Source organism: Hyperolius riggenbachi, chromosome 11 (assembly GCF_040937935.1).
Source record: "Hyperolius riggenbachi isolate aHypRig1 chromosome 11, aHypRig1.pri, whole genome shotgun sequence".
Lineage (NCBI taxonomy): Eukaryota > Metazoa > Chordata > Amphibia > Anura > Hyperoliidae > Hyperolius > Hyperolius riggenbachi.
Window position 1 is genome coordinate 37,408,871 of NC_090656.1, and position 26,673 is coordinate 37,435,543.

The following is a 26,673-nucleotide window of genomic DNA, read 5'->3' on the forward strand; positions in this document are numbered from 1 at the left end:
GTGTCCCCCTCTGTGTCACATATGTTTTTCTGTGTCACATTGGTTCCCCTGTGCCTCCATTGCCCCCCTCTCTCACCTCTGTTCCCCTGCGCCTCCATTGTCCCCCTCTGTGTCACCTCTGTTCCCCTGTGCCTCCATTGCCCCCCTCTCTCACCTCTGTTCCCCTGTGTCTCCATTGCCCCACACTGTGCCACCTCTGTTCCCCTGTGTCTCCATTGCCCCACACTGTGCCACCTCTGTTCCCCTGTGCCTCCATTGCCCCCACTGTGCCACCTCTGTTCCCCTGTGCCTCCATTGCCCCCCCACTGTGCCACCTCTGTTCCCCTGTGCCTCCATTGCCCCCCTCTGTGCCTCCATTGCCCCCTCTGTGCCACCTCTGTTCCCCTGTGCCTCCATTGCCCCTCACTGTGCCACCTCTGTTCCCCTGTGCCTCCATTGCCCCCCACTGTGCCACCTCTGTTCCCCTGTGTCTCCATTGCCCCCCACTGTGCCACCTCTGTTCCCCTGTGCCTCCATTGCCCCCTCTGTGCCAGCTCTGTTCCCCTGTGCCTCCATTGCCCCCCACTGTGCCACCTCTGTTCCCCTGTGCCTCCATTGCGCCCCCCCCCTCTTTCTCACCTCAATTTTTAAAATTGATTTTTCTCAAAATCTACAAAGTATTTCTGATATATTTTTTTTCCCCCTCAGCCCTTTTTTTTCCCCGCGGAATCAAATTTCACATTTTCAGGCTTTTTGTAAGTTGGGTACTAGCTGTGCAATGAAGTGTCTCAACAGTTCTTTTCACTTAGGTTTGCTTTAAGGTGTGCTCAGATGTGCTGTAATGTGCTTGATGTAGGGAATGATTTCTGCACTTGCTGTGTGACCGTTAGCTGTAATAGCAGCAGCAGCAGCGTATGGTGAACACAAGGCTTCCTGGCCGCCATTCAGAATAGGCGGCTACAGCTGCAGCACACCCCTCACCACACGTCATGTGTTTACTTCTCTACAGCTTGAATGGTTTCAGATCTGCCTGCCAAACTCTCTTCACATGCCCAGGGCTGCCCTCCTCCCCTAGCTAGAGCCGCACCTGATCTGTGCCATGCTGTCTGCCACCTCCACAGCAATTAACCTGTAGTAACACCACTCTGTACTGCCTCTCGCATCCGCCGACCGAGGTTACCCAGATACAGGGAAGTGTCTCCAATAAAGCTCTCATCAGGTTAATCCAGATATCCAGGTCACGTCGACAATGTGTGTACACACAGTGCAGGTCACCAGAGGCGAGGTGTGTGTACAACACACACACACACACACACACACACACACACACACACACACACACACACACACACACACACACACACACACACACACACACACACGTCCCCAGAAGCCAGCAGTGTGTACACTCGGTGCAAGTCACCGGAAGCCAGCAATGTATGTGTACACATCATGTGTGTGTACTCACCAAAAGCTAGCAGTATGTGTTTACACACAGTGCACAAGTGCAGGTCCCGTGTTTATATACTATAATCTCACAGATTTAGACTGTAATTTCTATCAATCTCTCGAATAATGTAAAGCCTCATCTACACTGTACAATTTTCCATCAGATAGACTGATCTATTAGATGAATCTAATAAGAAATAGCATCGTAGTCCATATTGTTTCAGATCAATTTAGCGATAGATTTTGCTTTGATAAGTACATAAAATCTATTGCAAAATCTAAAGCTATCCGATTGAAGCGGTTGGAAATTATCTAATAGATCCGTCAAATAGAACCAATCTGATGGAAAATTATACCGTGTAGATGAGGCCACTTCAGTCGTTTTTCACTTAATGCATCCGAGCAATGTTCACCTCCCATTCATTAGCCTATAACTTTATCACTACTTATCACAATGAACTGATCTATATCTTGTTTTTTCCGCCACCAATTAGGCTTTCTTTGGGTGGTACATTTTGCTAAGAGCTACTTTGCTGTAAATGCATTTTAACAGGAAGTATAAGAAAAAAACGGGGAAAAAAAATCATTCTCAGTTTTCGGCCATTATAGTTTAAAAATAATACATGCCTCCATAATTAAAACCCACGTATTGTATTTGCCTAATAATCCCGGGTATTACACCGTTTAAATTGTCCCTATGACAATTGTACAATTGTCCCTATGACAATGTATTTTTAGGGGAAATAAAAGTGCATTTTTTTCCGTTTTTGCATCCATCACTATTTACAAGCTTATGATATTAAAAAAATATATATATTTAATCTTTACATGAATATTTAAAAAGTTTAGACCCTTAGGTAAATATTTACGTGTTTTTTTTTTTTATTATTATTGTAATGGGTTTTTTTTATTAAACATTTTATTTGGGTATTTTTGGGAGGGTGGGATGTAAATAGTAATTTTTTTTTTATATAAATATTTTTTTTTTTTACATGTGGATGTAGTTTTACTTTTTGGCCACAAGATGGCAACCTTGAGTTTGTTTCCATGACATCACTCTAAGCGTAACATGTACGCTTAGAGGGGCGTAAGAGGCAGAAAAATAAAAGGCTTCCAAGAGAAGCGGTCGCTATTTCTGCCGGGGAAAGGAATCCATGATCGGGCACCATGTCCCGATTCATTGATTCCTGGGCTAACGATTCGTGGCCGGGAGCATGAGTGCACGCGCCCGATCGACCGCAGGAGCGTACATGGCCTTCTGGACGTAGCTTCTACATCCAGAAGGCTTAAATTATTATTATTATTATTATTTATTTATTTATAAAGCGCCAACATATTCCGTGGCGCTGTACAATGTAAGAAAACAAACAAGGGATACATAATGATACAGACAATGATATACATGAAAATATGAACACTGATACAAGATACAGCACTGCTGATTACAATTTGATTTAACAGGATGACTAAAATGTATAAATTTCTAACAGTGTGCAAGCAATTGAATTAATAACATTCCATGACACAAAAGGATGAGAGCCCTGCCCTTGCGAGCTTACAATTTAAAGGAATGGGGTGGAAACAAGAGGTGGGGGAAGTATACAGTATATGTACAGGCAGTGCGTAATTAGGTTATTTAGTGGGTGCATGGCCTAAGCTAGAGAATATGCTTGTCGGAAAAGGTGGGTTTTGAGGGAGCGTTTAAAGATTTCAAAGGTGGGAGAGTGGCGGATGTGTTGTGGAAGGGCATTCCAGAGGAGGGGTGAGGCACGTGAGAAGTCTTGTACACGTGAATGTGAGGAGGTAATTGTAGAAGAGGATAGAAGAAGCTCGTGTGCAGATCTGAGATTGCGGTTGGGTTGGTATCTGGAGACTAGTGAGGAGATGTACAGGGGAGAGAGATTGTGGAGAGCTTTGTAGGTTATGGTTAAGAGTTTGAACTGAATCCTCTCATTAATTGGTAGCCAGTGAAGAGCTTGACAGAGAGGGTCAGCAGAGGAAGAGCGAGAGGAGAGATGAATGAGTCGAGCAGCAGAGTTCAGTACAGAATTGAGCGGTGTTAGTCGGTTAGTTGGAAGTCCACCAAGCAATATATTGCAATAGTCCAATCGAGATATAATAAGAGCATGTACTAACATTTTGGTTGTGTCATGGGAGAGAAAAGGTTGGATACGTGCTATGTTTTTCAGTTGGAAATGGCAGGAGCTGGTTAGGGAGTTAATGTGAGGAGTAAATGAGAGAGAAGAATCAAATATTACCCCCAGGCACCGTGCTTTGGGAACTGATGTTATAGACGTGTTGTTAACATTTATTGTAATATCAGGCAAAGGGGTGGACAGGGATGGTGGAAAGACTATTAGTTCAGTTTTATTCATATTGAGTTTTAAGAAGCGAGAGGACATGAAAGAGGAGATAGCGGACAGGCAGTCGGGAACCCGTGTGAGGAGGGAGTTAAGGTCTGGGGCCGAGAGGTACAGTTGTGTATCGTCTGCATATAGGTGGTATTGGAAACCGAATGAGCTGATTAAGTTACCAAGACCGTGCATGTAGATGGAGAAGAGGAGGGGACCGAGGACAGAGCCTTGAGGTACCCCTACAGACAGAGGATGTGAAGAGGAGGCCTGATCTGAATAAGAAACAGTGAAAGACCTTCCAGACAGGTAGGAAGATATCCAGGAGAGAGAGAGGTCCTTTATTCCTATAGATGAAAGGATCTGTAGGAGTAGAGTGTGGTCGACAGTGTCGAATGCTGATGACAGATCTAGAAGGATGAGTATGGAATAATAGCCTTTAAATGGTTAAGGATAACGCCAAAAGGGGCCATTGGATTGGGCCCTTAATACAAATAACATTTATAATTAATACCTTTTAAAAATTAGCCATAGAGTTTTCTGGGTCCACTCTCTGTCTGCTCATTCCCCAGCTGTCCCCTGTTCAAAATGTGTTCCTTCAGGGCTCCTCTGAAGGCTTCGCAAGAACTCACATCAGAGTGCTTCCAAAGACTGATGCATCCGCACTGAGCACACTCAGACTCGCACAGTATGAATCCACCGTATTTGGGAGCACTCAGACAGGGCTGTGGAGTCGGTACAAAAATCATCCAACTCAGTTTTTTAAACCACCGACTCCACGTACCCAAAAATTGCTCAATCTCCTTGACTCCAACTGCGACTTCACAGCCGTACTCGGGGACACAAGTACTACTGAAAGCTGTCCAAAAAGGGCCAAGGCTCACTTCAATAGGTGGACAACAAGACTGAGAGAGGCCCAGGAAGGCTCTAAGGCTCTATGGGACCCTTTATCTGATTCCCTGACCTGGTTCCAGATACAGAGACAAAATAGAAATGTATCCAAACGTATGGAAGTCAGAGAGACCCAATTTATAATTATGCTGAGCTGGTGAAGAAAAAATACTAATTGATGTGTTCCTCCCCATCACTTAGTTGTACATTACAAAGAAATGCAAATTTACCATCCTACGAATTTAAAAACATTGGAGGCTAAATTTAGGCTTCATGTTGGGACTACACAGTGAGTTTTTTCGGCGGATTTACTGTCCGATTGATTCTCCGATCAATTTTTTTTAATATTTTTTTTTTATTGATTTCCATTTACTTCAGTGAGAAAATTGGTCAGAAAAACTATCGCAATCAGATTGGACCTGTCGGAATTTATCTATCGAGCCATCTATCTGCCCAAAAAAAACCCTCATGGTTTATTCCCAGCATAACTTTCAGGGCTGTGGAGTCAGATACGTTTTCGGAGTCGTAAAAAAAATGCACCAACTGCTAATAAAAGTAAACTGTAATTAAAAGAAAAAAATATGATAAAATATTCTATTTTTATATTCTGTTTCAATTTATCTCAGATAAAAGTCAGCATAAATAACCTATACAGTGCTTCCGGAAAGTATTCACAGCGCATTACTTTTCCACATTCTATATTAAAGCCTTATTCCAAAATGGAGTAAATTCATTTTTTTCCTCAGAATTCTACACATAACATTCCTTTATAATGTAAAAAAAAGTCTACTTGAGGTTTTGACAAATGTATTAAAAAGAAAAAATTAGGAAAACACATGTACATAAGTATTCAAAGCCTTTGCCATGATGCTTAAAATTGAGCTCAAGTGCATCCTGTATGCCCTGATCATCCTTGAGATGTGTCCGCAGCTTAATTGGAGTCCACCTGTGTTGAATTCAGTTGATTGGGCATGATTTGGAAAGGCACATACTGTACTTGTCTATGTAAGGTCCCACAGTTGACAGTTCATGTCAGAGCACAAACCAAGCATGAAGTTAGAGTACCTCTGAGACCGAGTTGTCTCGAGGTACAAATCTGGGGAATGTCACAGAAACATTTCTGCTGCTTTGAGCACAGTGGCCTCCATCGTCCTTAAAGATAATGGGAGTCTTTAAAAAAAAAAAAAAAAAAAAAAAAGATACTAGATACTTAAAGAGAATCTGTATTGTTAAAATCGCACAAAAGTAAACATACCAGTGCGTTAGGGGACATCTCCTATTACCCTCTGTCACAATTTCGCCGCTCCCCGCCGCATTAAAAGTGGTTAAAAACCGTTTTAAAAAGTTTGTTTATAAACAAACAAAATGGCCACCAAAACAGGAAGTAGGTTGATGTACAGTATGTCCACACATAGAAAATACATCCATACACAAGCAGGCTGTATACAGACTTCCTTTTGAATCTCAAGAGATCATTTGTGTGTTTCTTTCCCCCCTGAGGGGGGAGTGCATAGCAGAACCACAACACTAAAGAACTTGGCAGCCTTCCAGACACAGGCTGACAAGTCTGACAAGGGAAAGATACATTGATTTATTACAGAGATGGTGATAGTACAAAGTGCTGCAGTAAGCCAGAACACATTAGAATAGCTTTTGGAACTTGTAGGATGATAAAAAACAGGATGCAATTTTGTTACGGAGTCTCTTTAAGGAAAGGGAAGGCTCTGGGTCCTAATGAGCCCCTCCTCTCCCGGTGACCTCGGTGCTGCGCTGGCTCCTCCGTTTAATTCGGAAATCTTTGGGAGCCGAGTGGCCTTGAAGACAGGCGGTTCCATACTGCGCATCGCCTCTTACGTCTGGCTGATGTCATTTCCTCTTCTGGTTAAATTGCGATTTTTGCAGGTTTTTTTCCAGCCCCTCACTAACCTGTTAGTCACCATTTTTGTACAGTTTGTATTGTGTGCTGACTGCTGAGCTTCTTGAGATGGGATCTCTCTGTCTACAGTGTTATGATTTCCTTGTTTGTAGTTAGTGTACTCACGGTGACATGAGGTGGACATGTATATGTACAGTGCCAAGCACACAAATAGCTATGATGCTTTTCTCTTATCTTACTCTGCCTACAAGTGTAAGGCTGGGATCACACACAATATGTGCACAGTTCTGTCAGTTTTCATCAGTTTTGTATCAGTTTGGCTGGGTTCACAAATCCAGTATAATCTCGTTCTAACAGTGATGGCTAACCTTGGCACTCCAGCTGTGGTGGAACTACAAGTCCCATGAAGCATTGCAATACTCTGACAGCTCTAAGCATAACTTGGGGAGGCCGAGGCATGATGGGATTTGTAGTTTTGTCACAGCTGGAGTGCCAAGGTTAGCCATCACTGCGTTCTAATAAACTCCAAGGGACTGGGAAACAGAAGTTTTCTATATCAGCAATTGTCATTCTCTAGCACATAAAGTATACTGTAGTACGGAGCATGCAGTAAAACATGTTCTGTGTCCGTTGGCCCAGATCTGGCTGGTGGTTGCAAAGCAAAGCTGCCTTCAAGCTGAGGGGTATGGGGTGTATGCTGCACATCTGGGGACTACATGGTCCAGCATGCCCAGGCACATCACAGACAGCATAGACACATGAAGGCCCCGGGATATAAATCTGCCCAATCCGATACCTCCACAGGCGGGACTTAGCACAGGTTGGACCACATGATTATTGGCTGCACTTTGGACATAGGGTGCACGATTGGTCCAAGTGTGAGCAGAAAGTTTTCTTTACCCTGTTGCAGGATTCTAGCTGCGATTTGTCCAACCTGGGATTAGTGTTGCCTGGCTATGTAGCCCTAAGGTATGCTAGAACTTTTAGTCTTCCAAATGTGCATCCTTGTAACAGCAGTGCTGTCAGCCTTTGATTGCCATGTACTGTGTGAAATGATCTCTCAGTGGCCAAATTGTCTGCTAAACTGCAGGGTGTAAAACTAGGCAGATGTATATCACGGGACCTTTAGCAATCCAGCAAGCAAATCAAAGCTCCGAAAACCCCTGGCATGCACGGAATGGACTGCATAAGTAATCAATGCACCCCAGTCAGGCATCAGCTCACCTGCTGGCTTGACGAGAGCAGCCGAGATCATTGGATTCACATTGTCACATGACACATGCACTGCCCACTTTTCACTACATCCAGAGTCATCGTCACTTAGGTGCCAAAAAAACATGTTTATTATATCCGAGTTTACTATACCAGGCGTTGCTCCAATAGACTAATAATGGAGATTGCCTGGGACCGTTTACTATACCCGAGTTTACGATAACGAGATTATACTGTACAATGTGTACTGATCCTCTCAGTTTTCATCAGTTTTATATCCGTTTTCTATGGCTGGGTTCACACATACAATGTGTACAACTCCATTCCTGTCAGGTAAAACTAATAGAAAACTGGTGCAGAACTGATGGTAATGTACAGGACTGGAACGGAACTGTACACCAAGTGAGTTTGTCTCCATTCCAGACCCGATCGGACTATAGCGTAACCCTCACTGATAAGGAATTACAACCATAAAACTCTTCCATGGTAGAGAAAAGCTTCTGACTGAAGGAGATAGATTAAAAAGTCCAATAGTTAATTTAGCTCTCTTATGTACAGAAAGAGTATGTCATTGAGCAGAGACAAAATAAATCTATCTTTTAAAAGAGACTCCGTAACAAAAATTGCATCCTGTTTTTTATCATCCTACAAGTTCCAAAAGCTATTCTAATGTGTTCTGGCTTACTGCAGCACTTTCTACTGTCACAGTCTCTGTAATAAATCAATGTATCTTTCCCCTGTCAGACTGGTCGGCCTGTGTCTGGAAGGCTGCCAAGTTCTTTAGTGTTGTGGTTCTGCTATGAACTCCCCCTTCCAGGCTCCTCTTTGCACACTGCCTGTGTATTATTTAGATTAGGGCGGCTTCTCTCTTCTCTTTTACAAGCTGGATAAATCGTCCTCTGAGCTGGCTGGGCTTTCACATACTGAATAATTACAGACAAGGGCAAAGCTGTTTGCAGGAAGAAAAGAGCAGCCTGAAACTTCAGTGCATGAGAGATGCAGGGGGAAAGAAACACACAATGATCTCTTGAGATTCAAAAGGAATGCTGTATACAGCCTGCTTGTGTATGGATGTATTTTCTATGTGTGGACATACTGTACATCAACCTACTTCCTGTTTTGGTGGCCATTTTGTTTGTTTATAAACAAACTTTTTAAAACTGTTTTTAACCACTTTTAATGCGGCGAGGAGTGGCGAAATTGTGTCAGAGGGTAATAGGAAATGTCCCCTAACGCACTGGTATGTTTACTTTTGTGCGATTTTAACAATACAGATTCTCTTTAAGTTTTTAAACAAAACAGAACTGTGGGTCTTAAAGTTATTTTTAGGAGTAGGAGGATAGATACAATTGTTTTCTCATCTGTTTATTTTCACTTAAGGTTCACTTTAAAGCCTAAAAAAAACTGTAAAACACATACTGTATTCCAGTGTACATTAGAAGTAAGGTGACGGCTCGGCACACTTCCTCCTCCTGTGTGAAAAGCGAGGTCCGTGGCATTGTGGTGTTGGATTGCCTGGCTGTGGTGTTGGATTGCGTGGCTGTGATACGAGGTCCATGGTGTTGTTATGTTTGTTTGCCTGGCTGTGACGCGAGGTCCATGGCATTGTGGTGTTGGATTGCATGGCTGTGACACGAGGTCTGTGGTGGTGGTGTTGTTGGATTGCCTGGCTGTGGCGTTGTGTTGTTTGCCTGGCTGTGTTGTTGGATTGCCTGGCTGTGGCGTTTTGTTGGATTGCCTGGCTGTGAAGCGAGGTACATTGCATTGTGGTGGTGCAGCAGCTCGGCATACTTCCTCCTCCTGTGTGGAAAGCGAGGTCTGTGTCTTTGTGTTGGATAGCCTGGCTGTGACGCGAGGTCTGTGGTGGTGGTGTTGGATTGCCTGGCTGTGACGCGAGGTCTGTGGTGGTGGTTTTGGATTGCCTGGCTGTGACGCGAGGTCTGTGGTGGTGGTGTTGTTGGATTGCCTGGCTGTGGCGTTTTGTTGGATTGCCTGGCTGTGAAGCGAGGTACAATGCATTGTGTTGGATTGCCTGGCTGCGACGCGAGGTCTGTTGTGGTGGTGGTGGTGTTGTTGTTGGATTGTCTGGCTGTGGCGTTGTGTTGTTGGATTGTCTGGCTGTGGCGTTGTGTTGTTGGATTGCCTGGCTGTGGCATTGTGTTGTTGGATTGGCTGGCTGTGGCGTTTTGTTGTTGGATTGCCTGGCTGTGGCGTTGTGTTGTTGGATTGCTTGGCTGTGGCGTTGTGTTGTTGGATTACCTGGCTGTGGCATTGTGTTGTTGGATTGCCTGGCTGTGGCGTTGTGTTGTTTGATTGCCTGGCTGTGGCGTTGTGTTGTTTGATTGCCTGGCTGTGGCGTTGTGTTGTTGGATTGGCTGGCTGTGGCATTGTGTTGTTGGATTGGCTGGCTGTGGCGTTTTGTTGTTGGATTGCCTGGCTGTGGCGTTGTGTTGTTGGATTGCTTGGCTGTGGCGTTGTGTTGTTGGATTACCTGGCTGTGGCATTGTGTTGTTGGATTGCCTGGCTGTGGCGTTGTGTTGTTTGATTGCCTGGCTGTGGCGTTGTGTTGTTTGATTGCCTGGCTGTGGCGTTGTGTTGTTTGATTGCCTGGCTGTGGCGTTGTGTTGTTTGATTGCCTGGCTGTGGCGTTGTGTTGTTGGATTGCCTGGCTGTGGCGTTGTGTTGTTGGATTGCCTGGCTGTGGCGTTGTGTTGGTGGATTGCCTGGCTGTGGCGTTGTGTTGTTGGATTGCCTGGCTGTGACGTTGGATTGAATGGTTGTGGCGTTGTGTTGGATTGCCTGGCTGTGAAGCGAGGTACATTGCATTGTATTGGATTGCCTGGCTGTGACACGAGGTCTGTGGTGTTGTTGTTGGATTGCCTGGCTTTGGCAGTGTGTTGTTCGATTGCCTGGCTGTGAAGTGAGGTACGTGGCATTGTGGTGGATTGCCTGGCTGTGACGCGAGGTCTGTGGCGTTGTGTTGTCAGATTGCCTGGCTGTGACGCAAGGTCTGTGTGTTGTTTGATTGCCTGCCTGTGACAACGCAAGGTCTGTGGATTTGTGTTGTTGAATTGTTGCTGCAACTGGAACGTTTCATACTCTGAAAAAGTTATGGTACTTCTCAAACTTTCTCAGAGTGTGGCGAAACGTGATCTGATGGCGTGTGAGCAAGCCTGTGGAGTGTACTACAAGAGACTGCATGCAGGGCGATCCTGGGATCACAATGCTCCCGCTACCTGCGTACAGATAGTCACTCTGGCGGGACGCGACGAGACTTGTACTCTCCTGACTTGCTGAGATAACGTCTATGTAGTCGCTCATTCATTTGTCACATGACCTTTATGTTCATGGAAAGTAAATAAGGAAGCAACGAGAAGGGTAGTATATTGTGTTGCGGAACATTTTTGCTTTTTCAAAGCTACTTTTTTTACTCTTGTTTTAGGACATTTGTTTTTCAGTCCTCACAATTGAGTTATTGCAACAAAACACGAGCACTTCTAGCACAGGGCAGATCCATCTGTAAAACGTGAATTTACTTTACTACTAAAATCTATAGAACAGATACAATTTATTTTGTAAGTACTATAATATCTGTATATTAAGGATATTCAAAAATGGCAAAATAAAGTTTGAGAAGCTCTGGCAGCAAATCTTCTATCTTTTATTAGTATACATTTTTACATGATTCTTATTCTTCAATGAACATTTAAATATTCCTTTTCAAGAGTAAATAGATATAACAGATACTGTAAAAGGATCCATAAAAAACTTCAGCAAAAATATGTACATGTCTCTTTCAAGTAAATTATTATTATTGATTTATAAAGCATCAACATATTCGATAAATGTGAAGCGTCCCGCTGGAGGTCATTTTGCAGGGCTCTGGCAGTGCTCCTCCTGGTCCTCCTCGCACAAAGGTGGAGGTAGCGGTCCTGCTGCTGGGTTGTTGCCCTCCTATGGCCTCCTCCACATCTCCTGGGGTACTGGCCTATCTCCTGGTAGCGCCTCCATGCTCTGGACACTATGCTGGCAGACACAGCAAACCTCCTTGCCACAGCTCACATTGATGTGCCATCCTGGATGGGCTGCGCTACCAGACAAACACTGGGAATCCAGCACAGGAGATTTGGGTGCAGCTGGCGCCACCATAGACGGTAATAGGCATTACGGCTGTAGCGGCGCACAGTGAGTAACTTCCGCGCCGTCAGAAGACTGAGCTGAAGTTACTTTTAAAACACTGTAATTCCCCACCATCCACATGGACCTGGAGGGGGGATCGTAATTAATGCCACCGGGACTTGTGCAGCAGCAGGATAAGCCGTGCATCGGCTGTATCCTGCGCCCAAGTCTCCCGGCGGCGATTTCTCTCGTAAGCCTACCAGTGCCACTTGTGTGGGTGGTAGACTCCATCTCATGCTACCAATAGAGTGGAAACACTGCCAGCTTTCAAAAGTGACCAACACATCAGCCAGAAAGCATAGGAACTGAGAAGTGATCTGTGGTCACCACCTGCAGAACCACTCCTTTATTGGGATGTCTTGCTAATTGCCTATAATTTCCACCTGTTGTCTATTCCTTTTGCACAGCAGCTTGTGAAAGTAATTGTCCACCAGTGTTGCTACCTTTTTCAAAAACGTTTTTGTAGGCCTTTTTTTTTTTCAAAACTCAACCATTTACTTACATTACCTGCACTCAAAAGAAATGAAACATGACCTGCGTTACAAAAACACCTTCCAGCGCAGCGCTTCAGTGGAGACATCAGAAAGTGCTTTCAATGTATTTTCTGATGTCCTTGCATAACACAGAATGTAGTGCGTTGCTCCAATCAGCAACGCAATGCACTGGTGGAGACGGGCCCTAAGATTTCACAGAAGTGTGATTGACTTGAAGTTACATTGTATTTAAGTGTTCCCTTTATTTTTTTGAGCAGTGTGTAATACAATTATTTTATTGGAGACAAAGCATAAGTACTGAAGTCTCTGATGTGTTTCCCCCCTCAGGCCACGAGTCGTTTGCGGGAGCGGGGATGTGACGGATCACTGGCGGGATTAGAGGTCCAGCAGCTCTTCTGCTCACAAAGCCTGGCCATCCCAGAGCACCACCTGAAGGAGCTCAACATGAAGATCGACAGCACCTTACAGGTCAGCCTCTGCTTGTGTCTGTGTGCTTCTCTCTCCGTGTCTCTCTCTCCTCCCCTCTCTCTCTCTCTCTCTCTCTCTCCCCCTCTCCGCATGTCTCTCTTTCTCCGTCTGTGTCTCTCTTCACATGTGGTTGTGTGTCTCTCTCTCTCTCTCTCTTCACATGTGGTTGTGTGTCTCTCTCTCTCTCTCTCTCTCTCTCTCTCTCTCTCTCTCTCTCTCTCTCCGCATGTCTCTTTCTCCGTCTGTGTCTCTCTTCACGTGTCTCTCTCTCTCTCTCTCTCTCACACCGTGTGAGAAAACAAAAATTTGCTTTCATAAAACAGAAAGTATTTGCAATAATTCAGGTTGGAGTGACCTCCGAGATGTCTCCTAGTGCACTACTGCTGAAATATGCAAATTATCCATCATTGCCCCTGTAAGCTAGCCACACTTACAGAACCGCTGGAATGCATTGATGTGTCAGCTTATTAAATATACAGATCCACTGTAATCCCAGCATGCATACAGACTGCGTTGGATTGGCTGGTCTTCATCAGTGCATGGCATTATTGTGGCTCTATGGGGTAGGACTTAAAACACCCAGAGTTACAGACTACCCAGCATGCACATGGTGAACCAGAACTCCTTGGAGTGTGTAAGGGGCAACAATGGACCAAACAGCCCTCTTACTAAAATGCTACGGAAAACAAGTTTGCTTTCTTAAAACAGAAAGTCTGTGTGTGTCTCTCTCTGTGTGGATGTGTCTGTGTGTGCGTCTCTCTCATATACTGTATTACTATTTATTTTTTAAATGAATAGCTGTTGTCTAAAAATATTTAGCAAGAAAGACACAGAATCCAGGCTCCTCTCCTCAAGTGGTAAGGTAAAAATGGAGGTGCTAAAGGGGTTGGGGCCAATCTAGGTGCAAAATCCATTAACCCTTTGCATCCAAATACTCACTGCAGATTAGTTGCCCAGGAGCCAGTACTATCCCTTCAGCGAAGTTAAATGTAGAGGTCTTAGTTTGAAAAAGGAATTGCCTTATTTGCGTCATGTACACCAACCAGATGCTCCAGAGGAGAAGAGCCTGGATTGTGTGTATTTCTGGGTTAGATCCAGTGTTCCCTCTGTCCTGTGAGCACTGGTTCATGCTGCTATGTGTAGGGTGCACATGGAGGGATACTGTTCACCCTGGGGAGGTTAGAGAGCTTACAGGACACCGGAAGAGAAAGGTATATGGAGGCTGCCATATTTATTTCCTTATTAGCAATACCAGTTGCCTGGCTATCCTGCTGATCTTCTGCCTCTAATACTTTTTAGCCATAGCCCTGAACAAGCATGCAGCACATCAGGGGTTTCTGTCATTATTGTCAGATCTGATGAGATTAGCTGCATGTTTGTTTCTGGTGTGATTCAGACACTATTGCAGCCAAATAGATCAGCAGGTCTGCCAGGCAACTAGTATTGTTTAAAAGGAAATAAATATGGCAACCTCCGTATTCTTCTCACTTCAGTTGCCCTTTACCCCATTTAGGACCGCGCCGCTCTCACCCGTTAAAGGAAATCTGAAGTGAAAATAAACTTATGATGAATTTATTGTATGTGTATCACAGCTAGGAAATAGAACATTATTAGCAAAGATATGAGTCCCAGATTGTTTCCAGTATAGGAAGAGGTCTTCACTTCTTATCTATGCTAAAGAGCTCCTCTGAGCTCTCCGATATAGTCAGAGAGCAATGCTCTTTTCTGAAGCACTTAAACATAAAAAAAAGAAAGACAACTTACTGCAGGGAAGTTCAAACGGTCATTAGCTCCGTTTCATAGTTTCATTTACAGAGTGTAGCTTCTAGATTGCAAATAGGGAATGATGCAATGTTATTAAAAAAAAACCTGAAAATAAAAATGATTCTTCTTTGCTACTAATGTTCCATTAATTATCCGTACTACACATACAATTCATTATATTATGAGGTGTTTGTTTTTTTGCTTCAGTGTCACTTTAAAGGGATACTGTAGGGGGGTCGGGGGAAAATGAGCTGAACTTACCCGGGGCTTCTAATGGTCCCCCGCAGACATCCTGTGCCCACGCAGCCGCTCACCGATGCTCCGGCCCCGCCTCCGGTTCACTTCTAGAATTTCTGACTTTAAAGTCAGAAAACCGCTGCGCCTGCGTTGCCGTGTCCTCGATCCCGCTGATGTCATCAAGAGCGCACAGCGCAGGCCCAGTATGGTCTGTGTCTGCGCAATACACTCCTGGTGACATCAGCGGGAGCGAGGACACGGCAACGCAGACGCAGTGGTTTTCTGACTTTAAAGTCAGAAATTCCAGAAGTGAACCGGAGGCGGGGCCGGAGCATTGGGGAGTGGCTGCGCCAACACAGGATGTCTGCGGGGGACCATTAGAAGCCCCGGGTAAGTTCAGCTCATTTTCCCCCGACCCCCCTACAGTATCCCTTTAAAGGACAACAGTAATGAGGTATATGGAGGCTGCCATATTTATTTCCTGTTAAACAATACCAGTTGCCTGGCAGTCCTGCTGGCCTATTTGGCTGCAGTAGTGTCTGGATAACACTAGAAAAAAGCATGCAGGTAATCTTGTCAGATCTGACAATAATGCCAGAAACACCTGATCTGCTGCATGCTTGTTCAGGGTCTATGGCTAAAAGTATTAGAGGCAGAGGATCAGCAGGATGCCAGGTAACTGGTATTGTTTAAAAGGTAATAAATATGACAGCCTCCTTATCCCTCTCGTCCTTCAGATGTCCTTTGACCAGAGCCGTTTCTCGGTCCTGTTTTTGTGATCACTGTGATTGGCTCACAATGATCACATGGTATGGAGACAATGAAACGGGCTCCTTACCGACAGGAAAAAGCTCGGCATGACACGTCACAATGCAGCCGAATCAGCAGCAGCAATTGGCTCGGAAAACCGCTGGCATAGATTCTACCGAGGAAGTGTCTCCAGAAACTTTATACTAAAGATATTTAGCAATACGCTGCAGGTAGATTGCCAACTATAGGATGCAGGGGAAAGTTTCATAGACTTTAGCGAAAAGATTGTTTAAAGATCTGTGCACACGGGGGACATTGAATGAATTGATCCGTCATGGGGGCCTTTCAAAATACACAACATAACCCAAACAGAAAGACGCTATCCCTGTACAATGCTAGTGCTAGTCTGTGAGGATGGAGTCGCATTGACAGCTTGCTTGCTAAGGTCCATACACACGCTCTACAAAAGCCGCTGCAAACAAACTACTAACGTCGCAAAAACAACTTTACAGGCAACAGACAAACCAAGAGACTTTCCAATGACGTCCACACACAGATGTTGCAGACAAGCAACTCATTTAAATACTGCGCATGCAAGCGACATTACACACGACATGCACACATTCTGTAGAATAGGGTCATTTAAACTGCAGAATATCCGCCCAACAATCGGCTCAGCTGGTCCGCTGGATGGATCAGTAAAAATGGCCGATATTGGTCGCTCGTCATTGTTTGGCTTTTATTCTTTAACATGATTGTCCCTGGATACAGCGAAATCTGTAGCTTGTTGGATGTTCCAATGACTTTTATTGAGCATGTGTACATAGCTTTAGGCTTATGGCAGTCAGGAGTCATTAATCACCACTTTATTATAAACAGGCCAGAACAGTCCAAGAAAACCTTGTGAATGTTTTGCTTGGGTCTTCGTTTTCTCTCTTGAGGGTGTTGAGAACTGATTCAGACAAAAACCGCACTGGAAATTTGGGCGTAGCTGGGCCACCATAGGCCATAACATGCATTACGGCTAAAGCGGTGCTCAGCCAGTAATTTGGGCAAATTACGATAAAAACTGCGTAATTTGGGCCGCCAGCAATAGCTGGAAGCAGAATTACATCTTTCTTAAGTGTCATTGGCAGCCTGGAGGGGGAATAGTAACTAACGCAGCCAGGACTTTTGCAGGAGCAGGGTGAGCTGTTTTTCGGCTTTACCCTACGCCCAAATTTCCCAGCACTTGAATTACATGTATGCATTAGGCCCCGTTTCCACTAGCCGATGTGCGTCCTGCGAGACTCTCAGCGGCACTTCCTTCCTGTGCAAGGATGCAACTGAATCCCGGAACCTGTGCCATGCACGGCTATGGGATTCGCTGCCTTCTGCACGAAAAAAATGCTTCAAATCTGGCGAATCGCTAATGCAAGAGATTCGGACGACGGCGGCAGCATTATCCCCTATGGCAGAGTTTCTCCGCGTGATTTGCTTGCGGGGAAACTCTGCGGATTTGGCCCGTTTTGCGCAGCGGTAGAAACGGGCCTTTACTTGAGTACACCTGATTTGAGTTGCGTTGGTTCAGCAGCTCAGGCTCCGCTGATGTGTTTATGTTGTACTGTGTTTGACATTGATGCCGTTTTTGTTTCTCTCCTAGGCTTATAAAATTGCGCTGGAAAGTTTAGGTCACAGTGAATATGCAATGAAGGCTGGATTCCACCTCAATCCCAAGGCTATTGAAGAATGTCTGAAGGTAATACTGCAGGATTTGGCCCTGAGAAGTAAAACTATGTCAAATTATCACTAATGCGCAGGTTAATCCCGTTTATAGCCAGACATTTATAAACACCATACAATCACTTAGACGTCAGAGTATTTTTGTAAAGTCTGAGGCTTCATTCACAGTGGGACGTTGCAATGTAATGCGACGGTAAAGTCACAACGCAGCATTGCAACGCAAAAAAAAGGTGGCAACGCACTCATCATTACCGTCGCATACAGTAGGTACAGGCAATGAAAACCAGGGCGTTGGAGTCGAGGAGTCGGGGCAATTTTGGGCACCCGGAGTTGGAGTCGGAGTAGTTGATTTCATAAACTGAGGAGACGGAGTCGGGAGTCAGATGATTTTTGTTCAAAATCCACAGCCCTGTTAAGTATTAGGCTAAGGAGTCGGAGCCATTTTGGGTACCCGAAGTCGGAGTTGGAGTCCGAGTCGTGGTTTCATAAACTGAGGAGTCTGAGTTGGAGTCGGAAGATTTTTGTCCCAACTTCACAGCCCTGATGAAAACTATGCTTTTGCTTATGCAATACAGCAATAAATACGTAGAAAGTTTATTGCCCCTTACCATACAATCCGAAACTAAAAGAGGCCCTGTAGTGACATATAGTAGAATGCGGTAAGTTCTGCAGTATACACAGTTTTATATCCTGGTTTCAGCATCAGAACACTTCCTATATCTATAAATTGCTGTATACTGGTATGTAGGTGCGCCCTGCCACTGAGACTTACACACTTTCAATTATGATTAGCCAATCATTGGGCAATTTCACTACCTCCATGTAGTATGAGGGCCAAGAGATGTTTAACTACTTCAGGGCCCTTTTCCACCAGCGCGTTTGCGCTGGCTGAATCGCAAAGTCGCAAACCGCTAGCCATTTTACAATCGCTACGGTTTGCTTTTTAACATAGGAATCGCGGTAGGTCATTTCCACTACCGCGATTCGTTTTTTACCCGAACGCGAACGTGCGGCGGAGCGATATTTGCCGCGATTTTGCTATGCAGTGCATAGCATAGCAAAATCGCGGCCGCAAAACGTCGGGGAATCGCCGGTTTTGCGATTCAGCAATCGCTAGCGTTCAGCGTGAACGCTAGCGACTGCAGGTGGAAAAGGGCCCTTAGGAACCTTGCTACACATATCTACTCCCCTGTATACTTCACTTGCAGATCAGGGGTGTAGATATGCGTATTGTTTACTTACCACCGCATTTGCGATCCCAGCACCGCTTCCGTTTGCCTCACTATCACAATCTCCTCCTCCTGTGATCAGGGTATGGGAATCAGCAGTTCCCAACCCCGATCACCATGCTGTGATGACAGCAACAAGACGCAAGCTCTCGGTAACTGTACACCATTATACACTTTTACATAGAAAAATTATTTTTCAACCCCTTCCACCCTGCCCAATAGTTACATAATTAAAAAAAAATACATAAATAGTTACGTTAGGGACTTTTTTTAATATGTATGTCATGAGGGTATATTACTGTTAATTTTGCAGATAAAGTCTGTAATAAGTTATATAGTATTAAAAAATCACTAATGGAAAAAATACACCTTTATTTCCAAATAAAATATTATTGCCATACATTGTATTAGGGACACAATTTAACTGTATTAACCAGGACAAGTGGGCAAATAAAATGTGTGGGTTTTAAGCACGTGCGTGGATTTTATTTTAAAACTATAATGGCTGAAAACTGAGAAATAACTTTTTTTTTATATTATTCCCTTTGCAAATCATATAAAATAAAATAATTCTTAGCAAAAAGTACCACCAAAAGAAAGCATAATTTGTGGCAAAAAAAACACCCAATATATAGATCATTTCAGTGTGATTAGTAACAATAAAGTTATCGGTGAATGAATGGAAGGAGCACTGAAATGTGAAAATTTGTTATGGGTTTTAACCACCCTGGCGTTCTGATTAAATCGCCAGGGTGGCTGCGGGAGGGTTTTTTTTAAATAAAAAAAAAACTATTTCATGCAGCCAACTGAAAGTTGGCTGCATGAAAGCCCACTAGAGGGCGCTCCGGAGGCGATCTTCCGATCGCCTCCGGCGGCAAGAGATAACACGGAAGGCCGCAATGAGCGGCCCTCCGTGTTTCGCTTCCCTCGTCGCCATGGCGACGAGCGGAGTGACGTCATGGACGTCAGCCGACGTCTTGACGTCAGCCGCCTCCGATCCAGCCCTTAGCGCTGGCCGGAACTGTTTGTTCCAGCTACGCTGGGCTCGGGCGGCTGGGGGGACCCTCTTTCGCCGCTGCACGCGGCGGATCGCCGCGCTGCAGCGGCGATCAGGCAGCACACGCGGCTGGCAAAGTGCCGGCTGCGTGTGCTGCTTTTTATTTGGTGCAAATCGGCCCAGCAGGGCCTGAGCGGCAGCCTCTGGCGGTGTTGGACGAGCTGAGCTCGTCCAGACCGCTCAGCAGGTTAAAGGACAACCAAGGTGACATGTAGGCTGTTCCTTTTTTTTCTTTCTCTGGCTGAAAGAGTTAAAAATCAGGTATGCAAGTGGCAGTTTCTGTTCGGGTCGGGACCGGGTCAGACTATAACAAACCTTTGCTGATCAGTAATTAAAGCCATAAAATACTTTCCTGACAGTAAATGGCTTCTGAGAGCAGGAAAGAGATAAAAAGGGGCAATAATTTATAGATTTGAGCTCTGGCATACTTCAATGAAGGTGTCACTGAGCAGAGACAATGAAACAGTAAAAGCTTAAAAACTAGATTTAAATATAAAATAAAACTGGGATATCTTAAAAAAAAAAAGGGTCATTTTTAGGAGGAGTATGAATACAATTTGTCTTTTTCATCAGTTTACGTTCACCTCTGATGTCCTTTAACTTCCTTGGCGGTAATCCCGAGCTAGGGTCGGGGTGGAAAACCGCAGCTAAGAGCGGTAATCTCGACCTCTGCTTGCGGTAGCTGCTGGAGGCAGTATGTAGAGTATAGTGCGCAGCGGGAGCATTTCTACATACCTCCCGGGTAGTGATGGGTCGTTCGCGAACGAGCCGGCTCTTTGCTGCGAACGACAAGAGCCGGTTCTCGGTTTTGAAAGCCGATGCCTCAGCCGCCCCACACAGCTCTGATTTGCTGTGTAATAAGGCATGAGGCATGCTGGGAGATGTAGTTTTCCTCTTGCAGCTTGTAGGAGTGTATGGGGCAGAGCAGTAGCAGGAGGGATTGCCCCAGTCAGAGAAGCAGTCGAGTTGTCATGGAGACGGGGGCGGGGCTTTTACTTCGACTCTGAGTGGTGTCTAGTGATATTTAATGAAGAGCCGATTGAGAGCCGTAAGAGCCGGCTCTTTAATGGGAGCCGATTCAGAAGAGCCGATTCTCCGAGAAGAGCCGGAATTCCCATCACTACTCCCGGGGATCCCGACGTCAGCTGGCATTCTTCTTCCTATCCTCCGGGGCTCTGCTTCCTGCTGATGAGATCTCTGGCTGTCGTCATGACAACAGGCAGCAATTTCACTTTAGAGTTGCACCGCCACCCGGAGGATGGAGGCATAACTGCAGCGCTGGAGCCAGAGAGGTGAGTGATTGCAGAACTGCTGCACATCTTTCTGGCAGCATGATTTTTTTCCAGGTTTTAGGGTCTGAAATGGTGCAAAAAATTGCACCACTTTTAAATCCCAAAATCCGGAAAGAATCAGAACGCCAAGAGGGTTAAGGGAAAAAACGTGATCCTGAAGTGGTTATAATAATGAACAGATTGTGTAGGTAAACCCTCATACTACATGGAAGTGGTAACATTGGTCAGTGATTGGCCAATCATAATTGAAGTTGTGTACTAGGCTTATGCTTAAAAGAACATTCGACAGTGCTTCACCTGCCAGGACTAAAGATGTTGCCACGTGTGATAAATGTCAGAATGTAAATCAGGGAGAGGAAAGATTTTACAATGGGCAAACACTGACTAAATCATTTATACATAATTATTGTAAAAATAAAAACCCTCCAAAAAAAACATTTTAGTTATTATTTTCACTGCAGTTCCTAATAAAATTTTTACTAGAACTGGACTTTAAAATCAATACTTGTCGCATGTAGCATGATGTGTCTAAAAGCTTTGCATGTTGCACTCCAAATGTCTACACTGAAACTGTGCTGCTTAGTGTTGTACGTTTCAGTAATTGGCGATTTCCGATCAGTGGCGTTGAGATGTAATGAGCATATGGACAAAGCCTCTTTCATACTGCTGTGTATGGTGCTTGGGGTGAGAGTGAGGTCACAGGATCTTAGTAATCCGCTCTAGGTTGTGCGCTTAAGTATATGATCTGAAGTTGATTAATCCTGTTCCTATAGATTTGTGAAAGGATCTGTCTTTTTGTCCCATCAGGGCTGCTGTAGTGACGCAGAAGCGCAGCAAGCAGGAAGGAGGCAGACCCCGCCGCAGCCAATCCAGTGCGAGCTGCCAACCGTACCCGTGCAGATCGGATCTCACTTCCTGAAGGGAACGTCATTTAACGAATCGTCTGCTGAGAATCTGAAGCTGAAAACGGTACTGATCTCAGATTTCTGTTCTATTGTTAAGGCGTGAAGAAGTAAATCTACAGATATACGCCATGCTTACCTTCCATCAGTAGCAGCACTAGTTCTCAAGGTCACACGCCAGATAAGGGGGGGGACACGCAAACGAGCAACCTCACTAAAATGACATTTCCTGGCAAAAACAAACAGCTTCGCATCCAGAACTTTATCCCTTCTTATGACACCTAAATTAAATATACAGTATATCATTTTTTTTCAAGACTAACTAGGCTTTCACTGTATGGCACTTTTTCCCTCAAACAATTTTGTCTTCTATGTATTTTGATGGGAAAAAATTAGAAAAAAAAAACACATTTCTCAGACTTAAAGGGAACCTTAACTGAACGGGGGGTAAAGAGTTTTACTTACCTGGGGCTATTACCAGCCCCCTGCAGCAGTCCTGTGCCCTCGGCGCCGCTCTGGAATCCTCTGGTCCCCTGCTGTCACTTAGTTTCGTTTTTGACGACTCACCAGTCGCCGGCCGCCATGCGTATTATTGGACGCATTCACCAATGCAATTAGCGCTATTGCGGACCGCAACGCGTACAAAAATACGCGTTGCTGCATTCCGCACGCGTAGATATGCGGCAACGCGTATTTTTGTACGCGTTGCGGTCCGCAATAGCGCTAATTGCATTGGTGAATGCGTCCAATAATACGCATGGCGGCCGGCGACTGGTGAGTCGTCAAAAACGAAACTAAGTGACAGCAGGGGACCAGAGGATTCCAGAGCGGCGCCGAGGGCACAGGACTGCTGCAGGGGGCTGGTAATAGCCCCAGGTAAGTAAAACTCTTTACCCCCCGTTCAGTTAAGGTTCCCTTTAACAATTCCAGTTAAAAAATAAAAAGCACTACTGTAAATAAAAACAAATCTTTTGTTTGTCTATTTTTGTTTATCACAAAACTTAAATAATATTCCTGTCACAATTTATGGTGAGGATATTTGATTCTGAAATAATGCTACAGAATGTGTTTTTCACTATGAACTGAGAAAATAAAAGCATTTTTAATGATCAAAATGGATCTTATTGGCTCAGGGAACATATATTCCATTTCACCAATTAGTGCTGGTGAAGATAGTGCCAGAGGTGTGCACAGGAGGCAGCCTAATTTTTCACAGCTATGCTTCTGCTACAAGACTTATATATATATATATATATATATATATATATATATGTCCTCGTGGCTTAGATGAAGTCACTGAGGATGTAGATGTACTGTTGTGGTGGATAAAGTGGTTAAAAGATGTTCACACACACTGATCTTCCAAATGATTATGACGTTAAACGGAAAGGGACATTTCACACACGTGCGCATGCTCTGGAATATTGTCCTTTAAACAACAATGTACACACCAGCTGACTACACGATATCTGCCCAACTGTCGTCTGAATTTATCCACCAGTTGAATCGGGCAGAAAAACAGATATCAGTCGCTCATAATAATTTACTGTAGTTACATTTTTTTATTAATTTTTTTTACAAAGATTGTTGTTTGTCGAATGTTTCAAACTACTTTTTTCTAACCCGTGTACAAGGCCTTTATCCTTGAACTTCCTGTGGGTGGAAGCAAAACAGGCCTGTGCACACCAGGGAAGAGGGATAACTTTTGCAACTGACTTTGTGACAAGTTTTTCTTTGAAAATGAGCAAAGCATGTTACCCTCAGTAAGGCCTCATTTCCATCTGTGCGCTTATGTCTGATTTTCAGCAACACGTATCAATCTGTAACATTGATGTGCTGATAGAAAGTGGTCAGAAACGCACTAATTGGAAACTATATAAACAATTGAAAGGAGCGCGCGCAACAGAAATGTACTTGCAGCTAAGAGGTGGACTAGTTCCAAAGTCCCAGGGAAAGATAAAAAACAACAAAGTACCTCAGCGCAAAAAGTCAGACCACTCGGCTGTGAGCAGTGATTCAGGGATGAGTAATGAAACAGTATCTGTGTCCGTAGTTTCCCACCACAGGATTCACCTGATATGCCCAGACGTTTTAATATGCTGGCTGTAATCCCGACATCCAGGCACTAACTGCTATTACAACAGCAGTGCCATTCGCTGTACGAGCTCCGCTCTCTGGACTAGCTGGAAAGCCTCCCTGATCACGTGACCGCCCGAACTTCCGGCTTCCGCTTCCTTCGTGTCAAGCTGGTTTAGCAGTAACTCCTGACGGAAAGTCAGAGTGGTGCAGCGCTCATAGCTGTAAAGAATAAGCAACAATAGTGCACACTGCGAACAGAGCCAGCCACACACGGGGGAATTACTTACTAGAAAATTTCTTGTTTAATGAGCATTATTGCAAAGTAGCCTCCACTACCCGACTCGAGTTTCAGCTCTCGCCTTCGTCAGGGGGACGAGAGCCGAAACTCGAGTCGGGTAGTGGAGGCTACTTTGCAATAATGCTCATTAAGCAAGAAAACTTCTAGTAAGTAATTCCCCCGTGTGTGGCTGGCTCTGTTCGCAGTGTGCACTATTGTCGCTTATTCTTTACAGCTCTGAGCGCTGCACTACTCCGTCATGAGTCACTGCTAACCAGCTTGACACGCAGGAAGCAGAAGTTCGGGCGGTCACGTGATCGGGGAGGCTTTCCAGCTAGTCCAGAGAGCGGAGCTCGTACAGCGAATGGCACTGCTGTTGTAATAGCAGTTAGTGCCTGGATGTCGGGATTACAGCAAGCATATTAAAATGTCTGGGCATATCAGGTGAATCCTGTGGTGGGAAACTACGGACACAGATACTGTTTCATTACTCATCCCTGAATCACTGCTCACAGCCGAGTGGTCTGACTTTTTGCGCTGAGGTACTTTGTTGTTTTTTACTAATTGGAAACTATCCTAAGGCTTGGCTCACACATAAAAAGATGTCCTGTCCTGTCAGTTTTTGACAGTTGGCATCAGTTTTGTATGCGTTTCTGTGTGTGTTTTCACACATAAAAGGTGTACATTTCCAGTCAGGTAAAACTGATAGAAAACTGATGCAAAACTGACAGGACTGGACTGGACCGAAATGTGCAGACTTGTGTGTGAACCAAGCCTTACCAAAACAGAACTGTACAACTTCATAAACAGTTTGTTTCATTAAAGTGGAAGTAAATATGGAAGGGGAGCACTGCCTTGCTTGCACATTGAAGCCTTCTAGGCCCACCAGCCTGGTTCACACTACAAGTGCTTTTCTAAGCACCAGTGATTAACAAAGCTTTTGCTGACCTAATACTGTGTGTGTGTTCTCACTTAAGTGAGCACTGGTGCTTAAAAAGTGCTGGTAGTGTGAACCGAACCAGTCCTAAGCGCTGGTCAGCGAGATACTGTATTATGCAGATTTGTCCTTTTCCAGCAGCATACACAAGCCACTCCCATCTTGGCTTAATTCGATTGGTCTGTTTTAGGTTTGCATAGATTGGCATTCAAATTTTACAAAACTCCACATTAACTTGGAATTATTTGCATGTCATTGATGATCCCTCGTAGCAGCCGTAGATAAGGATGGTCAGAATTGCTGAATGGTGAACGTTTCTTCCTCATCCTCAGCACATCTGATTGCTGTCAATGAACAGCAGTGTGGTGAATGAAGTGGTCTCTCTGCTTTGAGTTCAGATGCCCGCCCCCTTGGAGCAGTCAGTAGCAGGACAAACTGGTATTTGTGCCCACAACACATGTTGCTCTGATGAATTTTTTTTAACTTGCTGCAAAGTCCAAAACTTTAAAGAATCTTTCATGAAGCTTCCCTCTGAAATAACATATCTTACTAAATCCGCCTCTCCTTCCAGCATACGGTGCTGCAGCTGATAAAGGAAGCTGATGGGCATAACGGGGTGACGGAGAGAGACGAGACTGCTGTGACAGAAGTTCTCAATCAAGTGTGTCCTTCCACGTGGCGCGGAGCATGTAAAACTGCGGTGCAGTTGCTGTTCGGCCAAGCTGGTCTGGTGAGTCAGCGAGCGCTTGTCCTGCTCGGGGGGCGCGTACAAAATAGAAGTGTGATTGCTGTCTGATTTTTCTGCACTCCTGTACTCTACTTAGGAACTTAAAGCAAATCTGAAGCGAAAATAAACTTATGAGGTAATGGATTGTATGTTTAGTAAGGATAGTAAATAGAACATTAGTAGCCAAGAAAAGTCTCATATTTGTATCTTCAGTTGTATAGCTTTATTTGTAACATTGCATCAGACTGTTGCAGTTTAGAATCCACACTTTGGGGTTGATTCACTAAGCTGCGCTGCTACAGCAGCGAGTGGTAATAGTTCTCAGCGCACGCAGTCATAGTGTGCACAGCTACATTACACTCACAAACACTTATCTCGTTGTCTCCCCTATATAACGCGGGCATTTTTACCTTACCAAGCACAAAGGTGCCAAGCTTAGATTGGACTCCCAGTTGTGTGATACTCCTGTTTATTGCCTGAAGAAGCGGGATTGTGCCTGCGAAACGCGTTGCCAATTGTTCTAGGAGTATGTGAATAAATGTTTTTCCACCACCGCCTCCCGAACGTTTTAAACATTTTTAGTGAATTCTTATCCTCCTGGCGCCTCTGTACATCTCTACATTACACTCGGCTCTGACAATTTAACTAACGCTTTGTTAAACTTAACAAGCGCTCCATTGAACCCGCCCGGAGCCCCAGCTGTTCCAGTAGTTTTAAAGTGCAGGAAGGTACCAATCTCATAAACTGTAAACAAGGATGTGTAGCAGGCAGAAGCGGTCTTGTAAGCTTGAACTTTATAGG

The 26,673-nt window shown here is 44.6% G+C and overlaps 1 protein-coding gene across 2 annotated transcripts in view; it reads left to right on the forward strand.

The window, feature by feature from the left end:
• The window catches only part of GARRE1 (granule associated Rac and RHOG effector 1), a 152,444-nt gene that overhangs the window by 95,687 nt on the left and 30,084 nt on the right, over window positions 1–26,673 (forward strand). For both annotated transcript variants that reach the window (XM_068261755.1, XM_068261756.1), the window contains 4 exons: window positions 12,759–12,899; window positions 17,293–17,388; window positions 21,758–21,919; window positions 25,717–25,875. In XM_068261755.1, the coding sequence (XP_068117856.1) occupies window positions 12,759–12,899; window positions 17,293–17,388; window positions 21,758–21,919; window positions 25,717–25,875 (558 nt within the window). The remainder of the gene's footprint in view (window positions 1–12,758; window positions 12,900–17,292; window positions 17,389–21,757; window positions 21,920–25,716; window positions 25,876–26,673) is intronic.